At 34.7% G+C, this 24,112-nt stretch overlaps 1 protein-coding gene across 4 annotated transcripts in view; it reads left to right on the forward strand.

Moving 5' to 3' along the window:
* LOC123530677 (ATP-dependent translocase ABCB1-like) overlaps nucleotides 1-24,112 on the forward strand; it is an 83,972-nt gene that overhangs the window by 14,947 nt on the left and 44,913 nt on the right. For 3 of the 4 annotated variants that reach the window (XM_053517093.1, XM_053517090.1, XM_053517092.1), the window contains 8 exons: nucleotides 11,847-12,001; nucleotides 13,265-13,512; nucleotides 14,274-14,392; nucleotides 15,702-15,873; nucleotides 16,981-17,152; nucleotides 18,545-18,669; nucleotides 19,755-19,932; nucleotides 20,924-21,037. In XM_053517093.1, the coding sequence (XP_053373068.1) occupies nucleotides 11,847-12,001; nucleotides 13,265-13,512; nucleotides 14,274-14,392; nucleotides 15,702-15,873; nucleotides 16,981-17,152; nucleotides 18,545-18,669; nucleotides 19,755-19,932; nucleotides 20,924-21,037 (1,283 nt within the window). Of the gene's footprint in view, nucleotides 1-8,105; nucleotides 8,369-11,846; nucleotides 12,002-13,264; nucleotides 13,513-14,273; nucleotides 14,393-15,701; nucleotides 15,874-16,980; nucleotides 17,153-18,544; nucleotides 18,670-19,754; nucleotides 19,933-20,923; nucleotides 21,038-24,112 lie in introns of those variants that run through there. The other variant, XM_053517091.1, reaches the window with a different exon arrangement.

Here is a 24,112-nt window from a genome sequence, read left to right on the forward strand (position 1 = left end):
GTGACAGCTCTTGTTTAAACTCCAGATGTCTTCTTCATTACTTAAGATATTTAATTGAAACTGGCTATACTTGCTCATAATGACAGTGTACATAAGTGTGACAAGTTGTGTAACTCTACCTGTAATATTTCCAGAATTATGTCCCATTTTAACTTTGTAATTATGGCTAGAGTTTTGAGAGTACAATAAAAAGATATCATGGTATTTTTAACCATCGCAGATGCTACTTCAAACCTCACATTCATCTTTCAGGTAACAGCAAAAGGTTACAGCATCAAGTCCCATAACTTAATCATGAAATTAGACAAAATTATATATCAGAAAATCCATGTTTACAGTAACAAGGCTTTGAATAGATGAATGTGCTGTCATGAGCGGCACTTGTGAAAGAATTGTAAATAGATAAAGCACTTTCATTATAATTATATGTTTTTATGGCTCCAGTGACATTACATTTTGTATCAAGGTTATCAGCTGAAGTAAGATTGATATATGACTGATGATATTAATTTTAAGAATGATGAAACTTTTAGGCTTGTCTGTTTAAACACTTCAGAAATCAGTGGCTTAATCTATCATTTCAGTTGTATGGCCAGTTTTAACCTAATAATGTAATCTCACTTAGAGTAAAGGTAATTTAGATAAATTACATACATACATGTACTAAATACTGACAGTCAGTTACTTTTGAAAAAAAAAACTAATTTAAGTTTTTTTAGAATCAGGCTTTTTTTTAAAAAATATACGTCTGAAGTACAGTTTCCCCACTGTGCAGTTTTCAAGATATTTTATAACAACTGAAGAATGCACTTGAAAAAAACTTGGCATTCTGTCACAAATTGACATACGGGCCTTATTTTATCTGTATTGTAAATGCAGGTATTGCATCATCTTTTTGTAATTTTTTGAGTTATTGAGGTAAATGTCAGATTTCACGCATGAAATACCTCTCATGTTTTTCTGTATTTCATAACTTAAATTTCCATGTAAATTTCATTAAATTCTGTTCAGTAATAAGAAAGTTGATATTTTATAAACTTCAGTAATTCGTGTTTTTATCCCCAAAACCACTATAATGGGCCTCAAATTGTCAATTTAAATTCGCGCCAAAGTAGTTAGATTCCCCGGCTATATCGTGAATCCCATGAAAATGACAATAGTCATAGCTCACGGCTTAGCCGTGAATCCCATGAAATTTAGTATTTGGCGGGACATTATCCTTTAAATAGACTGGACTAGATATGCCTTGCGCACACCACCTTACGACTTTATAGACGAATCTATGTCTGAATGATTTTCTTGCTAGAAATTTATGCTCGATCGAGGTAAGAAATTTATTTGTTAGATTTTTGTATGATTTTTGCATTACGATTTTTATTTGGTAAATTTTTGTTCATTCTACAGAATTCTGTAACATTTACTTTTCGGCATATGATTTTAGCTAGTTTCGGTATGTCAGGATAATTTATTAAATTTTTCAGACTTTTGTAAATTATTTAGAAAGAGGAGTCTAAATGTTTCGTTTATATAAGATGTAAAATTTATACTGAAATTTGTATCGTGATAATTGTAAAGTACTTTGTTTCAAAAACTTATGTCAAACATTTTGTTAATTATGGAACGCCATTACTGCATTGTATGGTTATGTATAAATCTATATGGCAAGTCTAGTGCCATGTTTGTAATATATTATTGTAATTTGTAATTGTGTGCCAGTCTATAGCACATCTAATTAATGTCCGTTGTAGTGTATGGCATTAGATATTATATGGATGCCAACTCTCATATAACGTTTGATTTACATTGAATTTTGTTAATTTGTAGTTGTTAAAAATGGCTGCAGTTTATCATTTCCATTACTATAATGTTTCATCATATACTTTTCATATCTTTTTCATACTTTAACTTTAGTCTTTTAAGTAAGTAATCTTTGTAATAATGGAAGTAATAAGTGACGTATTTTAATCATGTGACGTATGAACTTAGTAGCACATATGTTTTGTATAAGTAGCACGTATTATTTATGGGAGCCTACGGAGGTATGGTGTACCCAAAGGAGCAGTTTTATGCCCTGACTTATTTGTTTTGCTATGGTGCTTACCATATGTTATATATTTTAGCTTCTTCCGCCAGACGATTTTACCTGGTGATGTCATAACCCGGAAGTACAATGCCGAGGTTCACTTGTCTTCACTCGCCTGGATGTGATATTCCCAGCGCAGAGCTTTCGTCCCATGGTTGTGCCGTAAACCGCAAAGACGATGATTTTTGTTATCCTCTGAAGTCAGCTCAGGGATGCAATCACCTACCACCATAGGGAGCCAATACGGAATCAACGTATTCACGGTTTAAAGGGACTGGATTTTGAGATATGTTTTGTTTGTGCTACTTAAAGTTCACAATTACATTAAAGACCTGTGTCACGTCAGATTAGAATGGAAGTATAAGAACTTTTGTATCTAGAGATACTGAACTTTTTTTTTTCTTTCTTATAATCAGTTTTTTTTTCTTTTCATATCTATTCATTGTAAATAATCATCTTATGTAAATAAATTTGTAAATATTGTAAAGGGTGTTGATTTGTTCTGATGGTTGCTGTCGCCGGTACGGCCTTTCCTGTCACACATTCCTACGTCTTTATCGGAGTAGGTCAAATATTTTGTAAGTTTAAATTGTTACTATGACCTTAACTTACCTATATGAATAGAAATTTTGAAAATGAAAAATGTAAAAAAAAATATTTCAAACATGTTTGTTTTGAAAAAAAAAAGCAGTGGCTGTCAAGAAACTGTAACAGGTGACATGGTTTAGTAATCATTGAAAAAAAAAGAGTGCAAATAGTATAGTCTGTTTCAAAATATATTATTTACCTTATATGGTAATATCATGATATTCAAATGTAATATACCACAGGTATATTGCATTTTTGCTACACTGAAATAGATATTTCCTTATATGGCATGATACTTGTACCAGGGGTATATCAGTTTGAGGAAATAATGGAAAAACCATAAAGTATTCAAAACCAGTTGAAGTTACACTTAATGATTCTATAGATAGTAACGCTGTTAGGGTAGTTTTCAAAATTTTTGTTGATATTAAACAGGCTGGTAACATTGCCCGATCGGGCTTACGACATAAAAAGTAATATTTCTTGAAAACTAATGAAGTTATTTTTTTCAAACTTGGTCCATTTATTAAGCATAACAAATTATACAAATTAGAATAAAAATAACTTGGTTGCCTTCAGTTTTGGTAGAATTATTTCCCCTTTTCAGATTTTTATGACGCATAATCTTTGAAGTCCAAAAAAACATGTTCTAATGCTAAGTTTAAAACAAAAAAAAGGGTTCAATGGCTTTCTAATGCTCTAAATTATTGCGCTAGTACATGAATGTTTACATTTTACTCTGCTTTCACTTACAACATCATAGAGAAATGTTAGTTTTAAAAAAAATGCTCATACATCTGCACTAGAAACGAAGTATTAACCCTAAATATATAGAATAAAGGTATTGGCGCACAAGTTTGGAGCAATAGAAAGCCATTGAACCTTTTCTGTTTTGAACATTGCATTAAAACATAACTATTTTGGACTTCAAAAATTATGCATCATAAAAATCTGAAAAAGGGAAGTAATTCTAACAAAACTGAAGGCAACAAAGTTACTTCTATCTTGATAAGCATCATATGTTATGCTTAATAAATGGACCAAGTTTGAAAGAAATATCTTTATTATTTTTCAAGAAATATCACTTTTTATGTCTTAAGCCCGATCGGACAATGTTACCAGCCTGTTAAAGTTGTCTATAGCTCTTCTGTACTATGTTTAAATTTTGTATCAGAACTGATGGAAGTTAATGAAATTGCATAGTTTTATAAAGAAAGATTTTCACAAATATTTCATGAAAAAATTAAAACAGTTATATAATGTTGTCCCCAGTTAAGCCAATAATTTGAGTAAAATTATTTGTGAAAAAAAAATCATTTTTGATATTGGTAACATTCAGGAGCATTGCTTGGATTATCAAACAAGCCATGCAGCTCCTTAGGAAAGGACAGTGGTTTTATTCAGGTGCCAGTTGAGCACCTTGTGTTAGGTATTCCTCCACCAAAATAAACTGAGAAATTACCATATGACCCGACTTAAAAATAGAACCAACAAACCACAGGAACCTGAAATTCTATTCATAAGCCACCACAAGTCTATATATGAAAATACTCCCCTCTATATAAAAAAACATAAAATAGAGGGAGTTCTTTTTTATATATAAACTTGCGGTGGCTTATGGATTGCATTTCAGGTTCCTGAGAACAAATAGATCAAATTGGAATAGACTTGTATTAACTTATATAATTATTTAATAACTGTATATGAGCTAATTTGAATAAAACTTTTTATATGCCTGAAGGTGGCGCATTTTGTTATGATGCCGGTGTCCATTCGTTAGCAATTTTGTGTTTGCTCTATAACTCTTGAACCCCTTGAAGGATTTCGAAGAAACTTGACAAAAATGTTTACCTCATCAAGACAATGTGCAGAGCGCAATGTTTTGGATGGCTCGCATCAAGGTCACAGGTCATATGACTTATTTTTTGTCCACTTTGTAACTCTTGAACTGCGTGAAGGATTTTGAAGAAACTTGGCACAGATATTCACCACATTGAGACGACATGCAGAGCATATGTTTCGGACGGCTCCCTTTAAGGTCAAGGTCACACTTAGGGGTCAAAGTTCATATGACTTTGTTTCATGTCTGCTCTGTAACTCTTGAACTGCCTGAAGGATTTTAAAGAAACATGACACAAATGTTCACCACATCGAGACGACATTCAGAGTGCATGTTTCGGATGGCTCACTTCAAGGTCAAGGTAACACTTAGGGGTCAAAGGTCATATGACTTATTTCTTGTCCACCTATTTTAGTCATGACATATTTTATCACAATATTAAACTATAACCAGTGTTTACTAAGCAACATCGTCTGGTCCCAGTTAACTATCAAAGATACCTTCGGGTGTATAGTGCTCCACATTGCGGTGCTGTTGTTTTTCATGCCACAACTTCCACAACAACTTGCAGGGGCCTGCGTGGTCAAGTGGGTATGGTGTTGGGTTTGAATCACTTGCATCTCACTGATATTGGTTTGAGCCTCACTTTGGTTCATAATTCTTCATGTGAGGAAGTCATCCAGCTGGCTTATGGAAGGTAGGAGGTTATACCCAGGTGCTCACCCAGGATGAAATTATGCATGGAGCGGCATCTGGGTCTTCCTCCACCGTCAAAGCTAGAAATGCACTAATGACCTATGATTCTGTTGGTTCGACGTTAAACCCATTAAAATAACCAAAAAACCAAAATAAACTGAGAAGCTGCCATATGACTCGCACTTTGTTGGTTTGACTTAAAAAATAGAACCAATAAACAGATCAGATTGGAATAGATTTGTATTAACTGATATGATATGATAACTGAAGATGAGCATAATTAGAATAGAACTTTTTTTTATCTCATAACAACTTGCAGACTTACTTTTTTCGTGATATGTTGCTGCCCACAGAGTTCAGTTATATGATTTGTATAGATATTCTGTTGCTGGGGAAATGATGTTTATATATTGATTCTGTAAAGTTGTTCCAGTCTTCAGAGAATGTCCACATGCTCTTATGGTTATTTTAGATAGAAACTTCATGACTGTTCTTTTCTTAGTGATTTTGAATAATCTATACAGTTAAAAGGTAAGAACTTGTACACACAATTATTCATAAGCTAATTGCTATGTTAAGTCTTGATAGAGACTAATAATATTAATAGATTCACTAATATTATAGTCTGTTTTATTTGACCTGGCGGGGCGGAGTTAATCTCTGACATATGCAAATAATGGTAATCTCAAAAAACGAGCAAAATAGGTTGAGCAATATAACTGTTTAATTCCGTAATCTTAGGTAGCCAATGACTTATATTCAACGCTACATTGGTTACATGTACTACATACCCTGCACAATAATGTAGTGGACCGTCGCGAAACCACGCCCGCCAGGTGAAAATAAAATTCACTATAATAATACAAAAGGTAATTGTAACAAGTTTACTTGTAAATGCATTACAGTGCAGGAAACACCCAGTCTTCCCGCTGGCACCAGTTCATCCAAGGTTTTCCCATTCATGACCATGGTTCTTATTAGGGTTAGGATATAACATGTACAGTGGTCTGGTGCCAGTGAATCTTCCCTTTCAGTATGAACACAGTCATATTGGACAAGCATGAAATTGTGATAAGAAAGTAACTGCAGTGTATACTTTGAACAGCTATAATTAGTTAAATGCTATATTTTCATCCTCTCTGGCCCACTATCATTTATTCCAGCCCAGCCTTCTTTAATTTTCTCAGAAAAAAAGGATGACAGAAAGCTGAGTTAGAGAACAATGTGATCCAAGATGGAAAGGAATACCAGACTTCAACGACTGAATTAAAATGATCAACACCTTTGAAATGTTTAATAGTGTTATATCGCACACAGATACTTGGGGTTTAGACCTGAGCTTCGACCCTGCCCTGGTCTAAAATTTGGTCAAATGCAACTAAGACCATTGAACAACATCATAACTAAATTAAAAAATAGGTAGACTTACTGGCCTCATCTTGAAGGAAAAAGCTTTCTTGTTGCGATGTTATAAGTTACCATCTTTTTTCACTCTTTCTTGGTTGCGCAACCCAGATAGACAAAGGGAGGTAATAATTTTCTAATGAATTTTGGTAAAATATGTACTTGTCTATACAAGTCTTCGACAATTTGATTTAATACAGTAGTGCTTATTTTTATATTATTCCTTAGGCAAAATTTGTTGATTAAATTTATACGTAGCTTAAATGTTTAAATTACCCGAAAATCAAATTTTGTAAATATTTCAAGTGAAAATCTGACGAGTATTAAGAACTTGTTGAACACAGATAAGTGTAAATGATCAGTTGTTTAAGTTCCAGACAAATCAATTTGTTGACCAAAATCTGATTAAACACCTTTAATGGTAAACACCTTTAATGGTCTTCAAACTTTTTAAGCCATTTTAATTATTTTCCATATTTAATTTGTTTAATGTACAAAATGAAGTCATATTTAAATTGTTACGGGTGTTGATTGTGGAGGAGAGGAGAACAGCAGATTCTTGTCATATATTATTGTTAGATATCATAATGTGATGCGACTGACATTTTGTCTGGAACCTGGGAAGTGAACTTCAGTGCTGTATTGATCAGCACTGATAATACATCCTTCAAGTTCTAAACTGTTTCAGGTGCCAGATTCCGAGAATAAAAACACTGTTTGGAATTATTTTGGAATATTCTCTTGTTCTAGGATCAGTTATTTCTTAAGTACAATCTTGTTTTGAGTTTAGCTGTAGATAGTGTTTTTGTTCAAGGGTATGGTACGATTACAATTAAATCTTGTCTGTTTTTTTATATTTTTTTATCTCAACTTTGTGGCATATTATACAAAATCAAATTCATTAGTACTTTAGAAAGTCTACTTTTAACAAAACTCTATTGTGTTAAAGGTCATTTTTCACAGACTGGTATGGAATCAAGCGTCAGCAGTCAGGTCATGTTTATTTAAAGATTTCTTTAATTATAATAAATTTGTATATATTTGTATATAAATGGTTTCAGTACAGAGTCTCTTATGCAAGAGTTTTCCCTTTGGTACTGCCAGGGGAATTAGTCACTTAAAGGAGTTGCAGTTGTCTCCCTTTACTGGTACTGCTAGGGGAGGTAGTCACTTAAAGGAGTTTGATATTTGCTTCCCAGTTATCTCCCATTATTCAATAGTTTACAGACTGTAAAGTGATTTTAATAAAAAAAAAAAACTGAGATGAAAATCCTTTTGTTCATTGTTGTTGATTAACTTGCATGTTTTTCATATACAAACAGGACATTAAAGTCACGGCCAACTAAAACAATGTAATTATAATTATGAGCTTTGCTATATACTACTATTGCCTCAGGCTGTGATGTCGTATTGAAATGACTAAATACCTCCGTCAACTTCATTGATTATTGTTCATGAGGAAAGTTAATGCATATGTGGTCCATACCTTATTTCTTAGAAATAGGATGGGAAAAAGTGATTTAAATTAACTTTTATTGTTTCCATTGACCTGTTAATTTATTTTCATTTACACAGCTGGGATAGGGATACCCATTTATTGTGTAAATTGTTGTGTAGTACTAAGACAGTGTTCATCCTTGTCTAAGAGTGGAATAGCTTACTTAAAGTTCTGTGTTTAGAATTATTGGAAAACGTTGCCATGGAGTCGGCAAGGTATATGAAAGTTGCGACTAATGATGTTGCGGATAAAAGCTCAGGTAGGCATTCATGTCCTTAGTTGATTTATCAAAATAGTAATTTGTGACGTAATGTGAACACGACCTATTTAGAAAAAGTAGAAGCATGAGTTATGAATAGTCTATGAAAATAAAAGGTAAAATATATCAAAAGGTGAGTTGTAGAATGAAAGAAAATCACATGTGATAAAAGTACTGTGAAAAAATTGAAGTCACTAGAAGATTTTTAATGTATTTTTGTTGGAGAATGAAAACAGTGATATGCACATTTCAGCATGTAGCAGCAGTATGTATTTTTCGTGTCCTCGGAGGGATGTGATTATCCCATTGTCTCAGTTGTGTCTTTCAAACAAATCAAGGGATCCTAATGAAACTATAAATAAATGTCAAGCTTGATAAGAAATTTTTGTGTCACATGCGAACAGCTTTGTGTTTCTTAAGATCGCAAGGTTGCAGGCAGTGACTCCCCACTTCAGAGACATTAATTTTGTCACTTATGTCCATGTCTTTAATGTCAGTTAAGGGAGGGGAGCAGCAGTCTAGTGGTTAAGGTGTTGGCTTCTCAACCTGGGGTTCATGGGTTAGAGTCCCACTGGGGTCATGACCAAGTCTCATCATCATTGACACTATGGCATAACTAGTTTTTCCAAGAAAACAAAGCTTTCATCACAATTGAGTTAAAATAAATTAGTATAAACTAAGGTCTTGAATGGCAGTCAGGGCCTAGAATGTCAGTCAATGCATTCTCTGAATTTGTTATCTTTGTGAAATGATATGTCCTTTCTGTATCTGTAATGTGAAAAACGTATTAGTGTGTGATGGCCCTTTCACGCTTCCGTAGAATCAACATTTATTACATGAAATTCATTTTGAAAATAGTTCTGAAATGTCTAGCTCTCAAATACGGAAATATCTGACATCTGGGGCATATGAAACTTTTAGACAACACCAAAAAGGACCTTTTGAATGATTTGAGGAAGTTCCAAAAATCTCCATATACCCTTGCTCTGTTACGGATCCCTGTGGGGTTTCTGGTTGTTTCTCAAAGTGCAAATATTTTTCATAGATGAAAAGCTGACATGTTGTGCTAAAGGCCAAGTTTTTCCAAATCGTTAGAAAATGCTGAAAATTGACTCCCCATTAGCAAAAAAAAAAAACGTCCATGAGCATAAATTTAGACGGGGCGACTCCTTCGCGTGAACCCTGACTGTAGACCAATGCAAATGCGGCTTTCGTTTTCAAGTTTAGCCTGTGTACTTTCATTTTCTTTACTTCCGGGAAAATCTGATGGTCATCTGATGTCATTTTCTGTGTTTTCAAAAACATAGGTATGCCTAGCGTGATTGTATAAAGATGTGCCGGCTGCCCTAAGGATGTATTTTGTCCTCTACCTCTGTTGGTGTATCTGATACTTCCAGAGAACAAATCAGTATTGGTACCAAATCCAGTGTCACAGTTGTAGGAACTGTTGAAAAATGGCTAATTCAAACAAAGTTTAAGGGGTGAACAAATTTTGAAATTTATGACAAGAATATATTTCTGATAAACTTAAATGGCTGTTAAGGCCAGAAGTTGCCTGTGTTTTCAGAGAAGTCCTGTTGATGTTTTTACCTTTCATGCAAGAAAATATAATGCAACAAGACTGATTTTTCTTCAACATTCTATTTCATTGCATAATTCCTCTTTTGTTTTGTCAGGTTTTGTATTGATTCTGTTCTATTCCTGCTGATAAGATAAGCCTGTAAGGGTCAAGTTTATAAATCATATCCCCTTGATTTTACCAAATCCACCTGAGCTTTACTGTACCTAAAGATAAATCAGAAAATACTTTCAAAACTAGGACTTTGAATTAAATATTGAACATTTGTTGTGTTATAGAATGGCAAAGTGTCTGGAATTTGTGAATTGTTTCTTTTTGGGAGGGTTTTGGTGAAACTTTGAGGAACAAGGAAATTAGAAACAGGATATAGGAATGAAGAATTCTTGATATTCTTTTGTTTAGATTACAGGGAAATTCCTTTAAGATGCCAGGTGTTGTGTTTTGTATTAACTAAGTTTTTGATAAGCTACATTTGTGGAAAAGAGAGGTGTAGAATTTGAATTTGTATGCTGAATCATGATGTGGTTGCAGTAAATTATGAAATCATAAATATTTGTTGGGGATTAATTTCTATTGATTTAATGGTTGCATCAATCAATGAAAATTAATCCCAACAAACATACACAGTTTTCATTCATTTTATGTTTAAAAAGTTGAGACCACAAAATCTTTAGAAAATACCAGTAGCCATTTTGGCCAAATTCGCAGAATTTAATGCCGGCAAAAATTAATGATTTCACAGTACACTGCTTAATCAGATACTTACACAGGTAAATTTTTTTACTATATTTAGAGGGATGAATCTGATACAGAATTTTGGTGATATATATCATGAGGCATGTAAGGCTATTTCTATTAAAGAATATGCTTTGTGAATATTGGTTGTCATGAAAATGGAGGGATAATGAATGTAGTGAAAATAAATCCTTCCAGAAAAGTTTTGACTTTACAGTAGGGCTGTTATGGTGAACAAGTTTTTACTATGAATAAATTCGATTGTTTGGCAGTGTTTTGATTTACTGTAAACAAAAGGCACAACATTTCCTGTCTCTCAAAACTCCATTATGATGATGATTTTCATCCAGTAATTACTTTCTTTTGGTGAACGTTTATTAAATTCCTGTCAAAAACATGCTACATTAATAAAACATTTATAAACTGAGAACAGTTCAATCTCACAAGGTTGCTTAGCATTTAATATTTTGATGATAAGACTAATAAGTGATTTTATAAGTTGTCACTCAGGGGATGTTGTCACTCAGCAGGAGACAAAAATTCCAATCTTTTGCTGGTATTGACAAGTAAAAACGGCCTGAAGATGAGTGTAATTTTCTGTTTTTGTAGGTTGTCCTGCAGGGTGAGTGCATTTTCTTGGGGTAGAAATTAGTATTTTCAATGAATGTACCAATAAATCTGACCACCCTGGCTTAAATAATACTGCAATGCTGTCTTAATGGTGTAGTTTATTGGGGGGTTCATTACTGATTCTGTGCATGTGTATCACACATCCACCAAAATGAAACAGGAAGAGAGTTGGTGCTTGCAGATGCTGGTGTGTTGCTAAGACGCATATGATGTAAAACAGATTGTATCTCAGTTTCATCACAGTTGTACACTGTACATGTATAAGTGTCGTCTGCAAAAAATGTCAGGCATCCAAATAATTGCAGGACTAGTAACAACTGTAAGTCACAAGTCCTGCAGGACGAATTGTCTCAGACAAAATTTTGTCCCCTGCACAGTGGAGGTTAATTTACTAAGAATCTAGACTAAATGAATAAAAATATTTTTGTAGAGAGGTGTTTGCTATTTGGAGATGTCATTAACAGAGATTTATTTATTTACTACTACATTTCTATTACAATGATCAAAAATAAGTGTATTTCTTAAACATTTTAGGGCGTGTAACGCCAACAGACATTACAACCATGGAGATGAAAGAGAAAAACGGTGTTCAGAATGGAACTTCATCAAAGGGCAAAAGTGGAGACACTGATAGTAAGAAGAGTGGAGAGAAAGAAGAAGCACAGCCGTTGGTTGGAGTGTTTGAAATTGTAAGACGTAGCTATTTACATTGCAACTCGTACAGCTGGAAAGATGTCAGGCCTTATATAAATTTTAGCATCAGATTTCTGATACTTAGATTATTATAAATATTTATTCTTAATTAATAGAGATATTAAACTTTGATCACTTGTAATTAAAAACAAACTCAGGGGAGCGGTGGTCTAGTGGATAAGTTGTCGGCCGCTCTGTTAAGGGGTTGTAGGTATGAGCCCCACTGGGGTCACGACCATGACTTCTATTATGACACCAGTACTGGTTTTTCCAGGAAGCGGATCCGAGAGTGGTTCCAGTAAGCTAGAAAATTCATCACAATCAAGCTAAAATAAATTATTATAAACAAAACAAACTCACAAAAAAGTTGAAATAGCAATTACTGTTGATCATGGTTGTAATGTACTAAAACATATTTCATTTTGAGAAAGTGTAGACTGGCAAATGATTGTAAAGCTTCATTTGAACAGTGCACATTCCCCTTACTGATGTGGGTTCAAAACTGCACATGGGTAGTAGAACTCTCCTGTGAGAGCTGGAAAAGTTGCCATGTAACCTGAACTATGTTGTTGTCACAGTAGTGACTCTAAACCCAACAAAAACATTTTTAAAAAAATCATTTCGGCAGGGAGAAAATGAAATGTTATACTATTTTGAGTACTTGAAAAATTCCACTATGATACATTTACATAAATATTGCAACATGTCTTCAGAAAAGTCTCTACAGTTAAAAATGCCAGTAAATCATACATATAATTGCATATTAACATTAATTAATTCGAAGGATGATGAGAAATTCAATACATTTCTCTTTTCTTTAACCTTCAGCCTGCTGGTGGCAAGTGATTATGCCTATGCGACCAGTGCAGACCAAGATCAGCCTGCACATCCGTGCAGTCTGATCATGGTCTGCACTGTTCGCTATTCAGTCAGTAATTTTTCAGTGAACATCCCTTCGAATGATAAGTGGTATTGCCCAAATTGAATGATGGACCAGTCCGTTATAGAAATTTAGCAGGGTAAGGGTTAAAAAAAAAAAGACATCAGATAAAGCATGTCCAGCAGGAAGACATATTATATCAAACATGCCTTGATAGGCTGGTGGAAACTTATGCTGGTCTGAAATAATATCATTGGATTACTTATACATGTACATAATATATATATAATATATATATGGGAAAAAAGATTTCCCCTGTATTTAATCCGTATTGTGCTTTTCAATTTGGATATATATTCAAATGTTTGCTCCATTTCAGTTCAAATATGCAGAAGGGAAAGACGTTCTGTTCATGATCCTGGGAACACTAAGTGCTATGATTCACGGGTCCGCCTTTCCAGTAATGATCATCGTGTTTGGGGAGATGATTGACTTGTTCGTGCAGTCAGGAAATTTTGCTGAAGTTGCTAAAAACCTGTCAAAATATGGCATCTTGGCGAACTTAAGCGCCACCTATAATATAAGTCTTACATACGAAGGTGTAATTGAAGATCCGTCATTACTGAAGTAAGTTATTTTGCTTACTGTAGTTTGAGGACCTATAATGAAGGTCACGTATATATTTTCTGTAAAGCTGTGAGCTAAGTAAAGCTTCATTCAGGGAGGAAATAAGCTGGGATAGAGTAGGAAAATACATGATGGCATAAATTGTGATTACGGGTCCGCTGCCTTAATACAACATAAAAAAGAGTTTGTATTTTGCAAGATTTTGTTAGTGCTTAGTGTTAAAATTTTTTTTTTTCAAAATATTATTACAATTCTTGCACAAAATTTCTAATTAGAGAACAAAGATTGAAAATGGTTAACATCTTCAAATTGCTGCAGATACTTGCCTAACAGTTGAATATGCATGTACAAGAGGCATGTATTGAGTCTAAACTTATGCTAATGACAAAGTACCCCCTAGATTTCCAAGTGGCAGGACTTGTCAAAGAAGAACAAAAGAGATGGAGATCAGCAATTTTTGATGCGGATTGTTTGGTGCAAAATTGAAAAAGATTTTAATATACTTGTTATATGTGTGACAAAAAGCAGATGTAAAAAGAGGTTACGTCACTCGGACTTTATAAAAAAAGAAAAAATTTCTGGGCTTGGTCTCAGAATGCAAACTTAGTTGATTTCAAGAATGAGTTCAGGGTCGTTGTCAAGTACTGGAGTTTAGAAACTGATAAACCCATGAGCTATTAAAAAACACAAAGAACTCGAGTCATTTTAACATTCAAGCTTAAATTAAGCTCAAAGAAATGTTTTTGCTTGCTTTCTTTCAGTAACTATGAAAATGATATAAAGACCCTCTCTAATGGTACAGTAGATTTTGCAGCGGTCCGAGAAGCTGTCGAAAATGATCTGCTCGAAGTCATGCAAAGGTTTGCTCTGTATTTCATTGGTAAGTTTGGGATATAGTTTATTAAAATTTTCATACTGATTTATTCATATTAAATTATGGATATAATTAATTAAAAAATGAAAATGTCAACCAGTTTTAATACATGGCTAATGTTTAAGCTAAAAAAAAACTTAGTGATTATAAGTTGATAGTTTAGAACAAGTCTATCGAAAAAAAAGATGTTAGTATAATTTATTTGTGTGGAATTTGTAACTTTCTTATATGTAAAATGTGTGATTGTAGAATTCAAAACTTGTGACCAATAAAATAAAATATCGCCACTATTAGAAATAAGTAGGAAGTACAGATTCTAAATAAGAAACATAGTATCTATTTTAGACATGAGCTGTTTTTAATGAGTGTAATATGATATCATAATGTTACATGGGTGTCATTAAACATTTTCTAATGGGAAAACATTATTTCTGTTTTTAGACCTACAATTAAACTCACTGTAGGCAGAAGTCAGTCGGCAAACTTTCTGAATTGACATTATGTTCCAGTCTCGACCGACTTAATACAGATTTTACTAATTGTGCTATATTTAGAGGTGTGCGATCATGATGTATCTTGGATAACATTAAGAATTTTTAACCTGTTGTGTTACATCAAATTTATTTAAAGAAATATAAATGAAACATAATAATGTTATTACATGAATCTTTATAAAATGGCCCGTCCAAAGTTTGTGCTATTGACCAGTCAATAGTTTAACGCATGTTTACTGGGTTAAAGTCATAAACCCAGAAAGAAACAACTTTAAAATTCATTTCTAGTGTCATGTAATAAAACACTTACTAAATTGCTTGCCAAGCCATCCAGCTGGCTTACGGAAGGTCGGTGGTTCTACCCAGGTGCCGGCTCGTGATGAAATAATGCACAGAGGGGCACCTGGGGTCTTCCTCCACCATTAAAAGCTGGAAAGTCATCACATGACCTATCGTGTTGGTGCGACGTTAAATCCAACAAAGAAGAAGAATTGCATGCCCATCAGTAGTACATACTTATACTGGCAAGCCATTCAATAAGTTACTTTAAATGACATCAGACATAATTGTTTGTATCTTTTTCTTCAAGTTTGGGCTAGCCCAGTAAAATTGAATTTTGATTTATCCATCGTAAATAGCACAAAATGTGTAGCGGCAATTTATGTAAGGAGTCGTGAAATTATCAAAACTATTAGCCTTTGGTCTTTCAGACATTGGGCAACAGTTTTGACTATTGACTGGCAAGCCATTCAGTAAGTTTGTAATATATCAACAGAGTGATTATTCAGCACATGGCTAGTGAACCTATCTTTCTGTTTCAGCCATTGGGTGTGCAGTGATTGTTGTAGGATATGGTCAGGTCATGTTTTGGATGGTAGCATCAGAAAGACAGACCCACAGAATTCGTAAAAGTTTCTATAGAAACGTTATGAGACAAAATATTGGCTGGTTTGACACGCACGAATCTGGAGAGATGAACTCTAGGATAACCAAGTGAGCACTTTTGCAATTTTTTCAGTATGTTGTTAATATTTGGTGAGTTTGCTAAGGCTACCAACTTTTAATCACTTGCCCCTTACAGCTGTATTTTGAAAATCTCAGTTGTGTTGAAGAAATCTTTCATCATGGGTTTCAATTAAGGTTGAGGAGGGGATGTGGAAATTTATCCCTGCTATAGTGACTTGAAGTCCCATCTACTTTTCCTATAGCAGATGAAGTTGTAAATTGCAACACTCCAAGACCCCTCTCTACTTTGCAACTTCCAACTTTTGAAACTGTGTCTTTGTGACTAAGAACCCCCAACCCCATTTTTTTAAAATAATTGATATGAAATTTAAAGAAAACCTTTTTTTCACAGTGACGCTTTATTACTAGAAAGTGCTTTAAATTCTTACATAGAAGATATTTGTTTGTTTCAGTGTATGCTAGATATATATTACATCAAGTTTAACTCCTGATGCATTATTTTTAAAAATGGCATACTGTGAAAACATTATTTAATTTAATTTAATATTCTTGGGGGACTAATTTTCGTGGTTGAGTCAATCCACGAAATTTAATCCCAATGAACAAGTAAAATTCCCATTCATTTTATGTTCAAAAGTCGAAATCCACAAATTCATACCCCCACGAAATTGCCGTTTTGACCAAAACGACGCAATTTCATGCTCACGAAATGAAATGATTTTACAGTAGTCACTCACTAAAATGTAAGATTTAGTGTTCATAAGTCTTGCACGTAAAGGAAACAAGTTTCATTCACTTGAACTCTTAAATTTTGATTTGTACTCTTTGATCATCATTGGGTCTCAGCAGAATTCCTTTATGATGTATAATTTTCGATGGCTTGAAATGCCAATATTTCAATCTAATTTTGACAGTCCTCTTGAGTTTGAACGAACGAAGTTTGACTGTATTATGACATGATATGCAAACAGACGTTCATGTGATTTTGCCCTTGATTGCCTGAATAGTCTGCTACTGAGATCAATATTTTCGAAAAATTTACCACAGTTTATGTATATAGTGCCATTGAAGGAAAAAGGCATTTGGACTTAGAATATATTGATTTATACATCTTCAATTTTGCAACAATTTCAGTGACATATCAAAAATCCACGAGGGTATAGGTGACAAATTGGGTGCATTTACACAATGGTTTTGTGGTGGTATAGCTGGATTTGTTGTTGGGTTTATCTATGGATGGAAACTCACCTTGGTTATCTTAGCGATAAGCCCTTTGTTAGCAGGGGCCGCCTTCATTATGACAAAGGTATGAAAGTTTTTGCAGAAATACAGTATAACCTCTGATAAAAAGCTTTAGATAGGCAGATCTTTCCCTTTCTGCAAGAGGAAATAGTGAGTAGATTATTCTGGCAAAATAAATTTCTACAATAGTGGCTTTTTTAGCTTCGAAGGAAAAGTAGAGCTATTGCACTCCACCCGACACAGGCATCGACATTGATTAAAGTTTTCGATAAAGTCAAATATCTCTGTTACTATCAAAGCTATTGACTTGAAACTCAAAGCAGTTATTTACTATCGAAGTCTACACCAAGAGAAACAATCTCCATAACTCTGATTTGAATTTGAGTTTTGCCCCTTTTAAACTAAATATTTTTTGGTTAAAGTTTTATAAAGTTTTTTACTGGCAAAGCTCTAATTCAGAAACAAGCATTGAGAAAAGTTAAACGTGTTGTCTTACGTGCAGCTCTTGTACTCTTTCTGGTGGTGGTCACCCTAGAGAGGTTGCTCTGTATACTGTTTATGTCTTTGAATTGTAATTTATTTATAGTGGCCATCTTGCTCTATGAGGTTAGTCATTTTGAGGTTTTGGAGGATAGAAAGACATTGACTTCTAGGGTCAGCCCTCTGTTCTTTCATATGAGGTGTGGATAAACAAGACCTCTGTGTCAAGTCAATGCAAGATGGTAAATTTTAAGTGGAAGGGTCACTGAGGATCATAAGATCTGCCGCTGTTAAAAAACAAGTATCACTGTACAAATAGAGGATATTAGTTTGTTTCAGTGTAAGAGTGAAATACCTTTCATGAGTTCACACCATATGCAGTATGTTTTACCAGTAGTCTTCTCACTGGTTTTTAAAGAATTACACAGTAGTTTTTTTAGTCCATTGTAATATCAGTTGTTTTATGACAAACAAGGGCAGTCAGAAAGTTTGAAAAAAAGAATTGAGTCAGCAATCAGATTTTGTATGTACATTTTTTGGAAAAGATATTCACTGGATAAAGTTTAGAGCAATTTGGTCCTAATGTTTACTTAATATAGATTCTTTGTACTTTGGTTCTATCCTACAAATACTTGGAAAAGATGACTTTTTGTTACAGTAAAACACAGCTCCCTTATGCTTGGATGGCTCAAGCACTTGAGCTCACTCGAGCAGTACATGCCGTCACCAGTTGATTTCCTTATGTTGTTTGTTTGGGTCACTCGAAACTCGGGATAACTGGAGAATTTTGCTCAACCCCTTTCAACATTGAGCGATGAGTGTTTGATTGTATTTCAGTTCTGATGAAGACCATTTAAGAACCAAACTAGTCGAATGATTTTTTTGTATTGGTCATGTGTTCCATTTAACCCTTTTTCACTTACTATTTTATTTCTTTGAAATAAGGATGTTATCATTTTAAGTATTTATTCAACAGTTGGTGGGTCTTGCATCATCACTAGAGTTAAAGGCGTATGCCCGTGCTGGGGCTGTTGCGGAGGAAGTGTTGGGGGCCATACGGACTGTCGTTGCATTCGGTGGACAGGAGAAGGAATGTGAAAGGTACTTTTAACTATTACCAATGTCTTATCATAATGGCTGCAACAAAAATAATCATTAATGAAATGATAAGTAATGTCTTAAGAGAAAAAAACATTTTAAAAACAAGGAGCTGCGTTCAATAAACGCTTGATGCCCCCAATGGCATCCTTGTCGATACAAAGCAACCTAAGTCCAAAATGAGGTCAAGGTCAAACTGAGGTCAGGTATGTTTGAAGATGAGGAATGGTCACAGGTTACATCTGTATTAGTATCAATTCATTCTTGTAAGCGGTATTGATGCTAGACGAAACGGTCCCATTTGGTTAACCAAGAGATGGCCCATATAAAGCAGCCTAAGTCCAAAATGAGGTCAAGGTCAAACTGAGTTCAGGTGATGTCTGAAGATGAGGAATGGTCACAGGTTACATCTTCATTAGTATCAAGTCATTCTAGTAAGGGGTATTGATGCTAGACGAAACGGTCCCATTTGGTTAACCTCGTATGGACGGACGAACAAACGGATGGACGGACAGGACAATCACTATATGCCTCCCGCATCAGTAGATGCCAGGGGCATAAAATTTCATATTTCTTAGTGTGTTAAGTATTTTGATGTATAATTTCTGATATGTTGCAAAGAGCTAGATATATATTACCTCATCATTTTTAGTGGGCCTTTAAGTACTTAACATGTTTTACACTTGTCAACTGTAACCTTGGGGATCAGTCTAGTGACATGAGAAGAGTACAAGACTGAATAGAAAAGGTTGATGATCCAGTGAGGCACTTATTTATAGCTCGACTTTTCGAAGAAAAAGTAGAGCTGTTGCACTTGATCAGGCGTCACCATTGCGGTTTGTTAAAGTTTTTGATAGAAGTCAAATATCTCTGTTACTATCAAAGCTTTTAACTTGAAACATAAAATAGCTACTTACTATCAAAGTTAAAATAGTTATTTACTATCAAAGTCTACACCAGGGGAAACAATCCCCATAATTCTGATTTGAATTTTGACAGAATTATGCCCCTTCTTATTTTATCTCTAGTTGCTTTTGTTTTTATCTTCATTAGGAAATGGTTATAACAAATTTGCGATTTTATTTCAGATATAATGCCAATTTGACAGAAGCACGTGATCTTGGTGTAAGGAAAGGCTTGGTCAATGGTCTAGCCATGGGTGTCACATGGTTGATTATATTTGGTGCATATGCGCTTGGATTTTGGTATGGAGCAAAGTTAGCTAGAGAAGAATCAGATTTGTATTCTATCGGAGATGTGATGATTGTAAGTACATGTATCTATAATAGTGATGGTAATAGTTATTTGGTAACAAATCACAGTGCACATGGCACATAGAGGTGTGTGTTATATACAGTTAAACTTTGTTCGCTTAAACTTGGATAGTTGGAACACCACCCTTTGCTTTAACTCATTGTTAGGTCCTGGCTAAATACCTATATAAATCATTTTGTTTGATGGGTCGAACTTGCATTAATTTTGCTGGTCCTATTAAGTTCAAGTGAACAAAGTTCTCAACTGAAGTGCATGGAGCAAGGATACATAGGCTGGTTTGACCTCCAGAAGATAAAAGGTGACTAACAAAAGGTTGATGGTTCTACCCCAGGCACCCACTTGTGTCTGAAATAATGCCTGGTGGTCCACCTTTGGTCTTTCTCTGCCATCAAAAGCTGGAAAGTGGCCATATGACCACAAATTGGGTTGATGTGACCTTAAACCAAAACCCGAACAGTCCTGCAGTTTTGCAGAAGTTGTTTGGTGTTTTTTGGGGTTTTTTTTTTTGATCGAGTCATGGTATATTTAAGAAATAATTTATAGCAAAAGAATGTTTTAACACTATTTATGCAAGATGGGCGGTTATCTGTCGGGCTGAATAATTTCACTACGTCGCAGCCTGAGTGAAATTATTTGTACGACGTATTACCACCCGAGTGTATAAATAGTGTTAAAACACAGTTTTGCTATGAATTATTTCGATTCTAATATGCCCTTAATGTAAAACGGTAGATAAAATACAGTAGTGCTCTTTCTTGGTCGCAACAAAAACAGTGACATCATCGCACGTTAACGTGATGTCATTCTAGCGCAAGAATGTTTTAACAGAGAAAAGCATATTAGAATTCTGTATAATAGTTCTGTGTCATTAAAAAACGTGATAATTATGTAAAAATGTAGTAACACCAATGGCCAGCTGTGTTTTATTCTTCAGAACAAAATGATATTATTTATTAGATATTTGATTCTATTTCTATTTCAGGTGTTCTTTGGAGTCCTTATTGGTGCCTTCTCTCTTGGAAATGCTGCTCCAAACGTTCAGAGCTTTGCTATAGCCCGAGGAGCAGCCTACATAGTTTATCAGCTAATAGAACAGGTCAGTATTTTACTGTTGTCTGATTGTGGTGTCTACTAATTTGTTATAGCTTGACTGTAACAAGATTATTTTAATTATTGTCGAAAAACCAGTAATACTGTCATTATGAGCAGTGGTCATGACCCCGATGGGGCTCAAACTCACGACCCTAGGGTTTACCACCAAACCAAGACAATACATTATCATGTATAACATTTTTGTCTTTTTTCATATTAATCATTTATAGACAAAATACATGTTTATAGATTCTTCATATTGTAATGTGATGAAAACTAATCAGCATTGTTTATTAAACTCACAAGGCAATTATTGTTTGTGGTGGTCATGTTTTTCTTTTAAACTGAAATTTAGCATTTAAACAAAATTAACATCTGAAAAAATAACTACATGTGTAATGCGGTCAAAAGTTTTTGTATTTTATTTCTGATAGAAATGATATTAAAAAACATGTATAGGTTATGTATTAACAGGGCAAACCTTTAAGGAAAATATATTTACCATGCAGATTTTTTGAAGATCCTTATTTTGAATAAGCCACTACAAGATTTTTGATTTGACGTGTTCATTTTCATTACCTTTTTAGCTCACCTGTCACAAAGTGACAAGGTGAGCTTTTGTGATCGCGTGGCGTCCGTCGTCCGTCCGTGCGTCCGTCCGTGCGTGCGTACGTAAACTTTTGCTTGTGACCACTCTAGAGGTCACATTTTTTGTGGGATCTTTATGAAAGTTGGTCAGAATGTTCATCTTGATGATATCTAGGTCAAGTTCGAAACTGGGTCACATGGGGTTAAAAACTAGGTCAGTAGGTCTAAAAATAGAAAAACCTTGTGACCTCTCTAGAAGCCATATTTCTCAATGGATCATCATGAAAATTGGTGAGAATGTTCACCTTGATGATATCTAGGTCAAGTTTGAAACTGGGTCACGTGCGGTCAAAATCTAGGTCAGTAGGTCTAAAAATAGAAAAACCTTGTGACCTCTCTAGAGGCCATATTTTTCATGGGATCTTTATGAAAATTAGTCAGATTGTTCACTTTGATGATATCTAGGTCAGGTTTGAAACTGGGTCACGTGCGGTTAATAACTAGGTCAGAAGGTCTAAAAATAGAAAAACCTTGTGACCTCTTTAGAGGCCATATTTTTCATGGAATCTTTATGAAAATTAGTCAGATTGTTCACCTTGATGATATCTAGGTCAAGTTTGAAACTGGGTCACGTGCGGTTAATAACTAGGTCAGAAGGTCTAAAAATAGAAAAACCTTGTGACCTCTCTAGAGGCCATATTTTTCAAGAGATCTTCATGAAAATTGATTAGAATGTTCATCTTGATGATATCTAGGACAAGTTCGAAACTTGGTCACGTGCAGTCAAAAACTAGGTCAGTAGGTCTCAAAATAGAAAAACCTTGTGACCTCTCTAGAGGCCATATTTCTCAATGGGTCTTCATGAAAATTGGTGAGAGTATTCAACTTGATGATATCTAGGTCAGATTCAAAACTGGGTCAGGTGCAGTCAAAAACTAGGTCAGTAGGTCTAAAAATAGGAAAACCTTGTGACCTCCCTAGAAGCCATATATTTCAATGGATCTTCATGAAAATTAGTGAGGATGTTCACCTTGATGATATCTAGGTCAGATTCGAAACTGGGTCATGTGCGGTCAAAAACTAGGTCAGTAGGTCTAAAAATAGAAAAACCTTGTGACCTCTCTAGAGGCCATAATTTTCATGAGATCTTCATGAAAATTGGTGAGAATGTTCACCTTGATGATATCTAGGTCAAGTTCAAAAGTGGGTCACGTGCCTTCAAAAACTATGTCATTAGGTCAAATAATAGAAAAACCTTGTGACCTCTCTAGAAGTCATATTTTTCAATGGATCTTCATGAAAATTGGTCGGAATTTTTTATCTGGATGATATCTAGGTCACCTGTGCTCAAAAACTAGGTCACTATGTCAAATAATAGAAATAACAACATCATACTGGGTCATGTGGGGATAGATGAGCGATTCAGGACCATCATGGTCCTCTTGTTATAATTGACCATAGGGAAAAAACAAGACCACTTTTCTGTGGTACAACATAGATGTTACTTTCCAATTTTAGGTGTATTTTAAGGTATCTCTACCTGGTAAGGAGTTTTTTTTGTGGACTTAGAAAAACAAAAGACTTACAATGATTACTAAACAACCACAAAATTAAAATTCCATTTGCAAATACAGCTGCTAGAGTAAAGAAATTTGCTGTGATGGGCGTATATTGTGACATTCTGGCACTCTTGTTCCCTGTTAGCTTTCCATTCCTTCTTTTTAGCTCACCTGTCACGAAGTGACAAGGTGAGCTTTTGTGATCGCATGGCGTCCGTCGTCCGTCGTCCGTCTGTCCGTCCGTCCATAAACTTTTGCTTGTGACCACTCTAGAGGTCACATTTTTCATGGGATCTTTATGAAAGTTGGTCAGAATGTTCATCTTGATGATATCTAGGTCAAGTTCGAAACTGGGTCAGGTGCGGTCAAAAACTAGGTCAGTAGATCTAAAAATAGAAAAACCTTGTGACCTCTCTAGAGGCCATATTTTTCATGAGATCTTCATGAAAATTGGTCAGAATGTTCACCTTGATGATATCTAGGTCAAGTTCGAAACTGGGTCACGTGGGTTCAAAAACTAGGTCAGTAGGTCTAAAAATAGAAAAACCTTGTGACCTCTCTAGAGGCCATAGTTTTCATGAGATCTTCATGAATATTGGTCAGAATGTTCACCTTGATGATACCTAGGTCAAGTTCGAAACTGGGTCACGTGGGGTCAAAAACTAGGTCACTAGGTCTAAAAATAGAAAAACCTTGTGACCTCTCTAGAGACCATATTTTTCATGAGATCTTCATGAATATTGGTCAGAATGCAAAATGTTAACCTTGATGATACCTAGGTCAAGTTCGAAACTGGCTCACGTGGGGTCAAAAACTAGGTCAGTAGGTCTAAAAATAGAAAAACCTTGTGACCTCTCTAGAGGCCATATTTCTCAATGGATCTTCATGAAAAATGGTCAGAATGTTCACCTTGATGATATCTAGGTCAAGTT

The sequence above is a fragment of the Mercenaria mercenaria genome, chromosome 11 (genome assembly GCF_021730395.1).
Source record: "Mercenaria mercenaria strain notata chromosome 11, MADL_Memer_1, whole genome shotgun sequence".
In the NCBI taxonomy this organism is placed as follows: domain Eukaryota; kingdom Metazoa; phylum Mollusca; class Bivalvia; order Venerida; family Veneridae; genus Mercenaria; species Mercenaria mercenaria.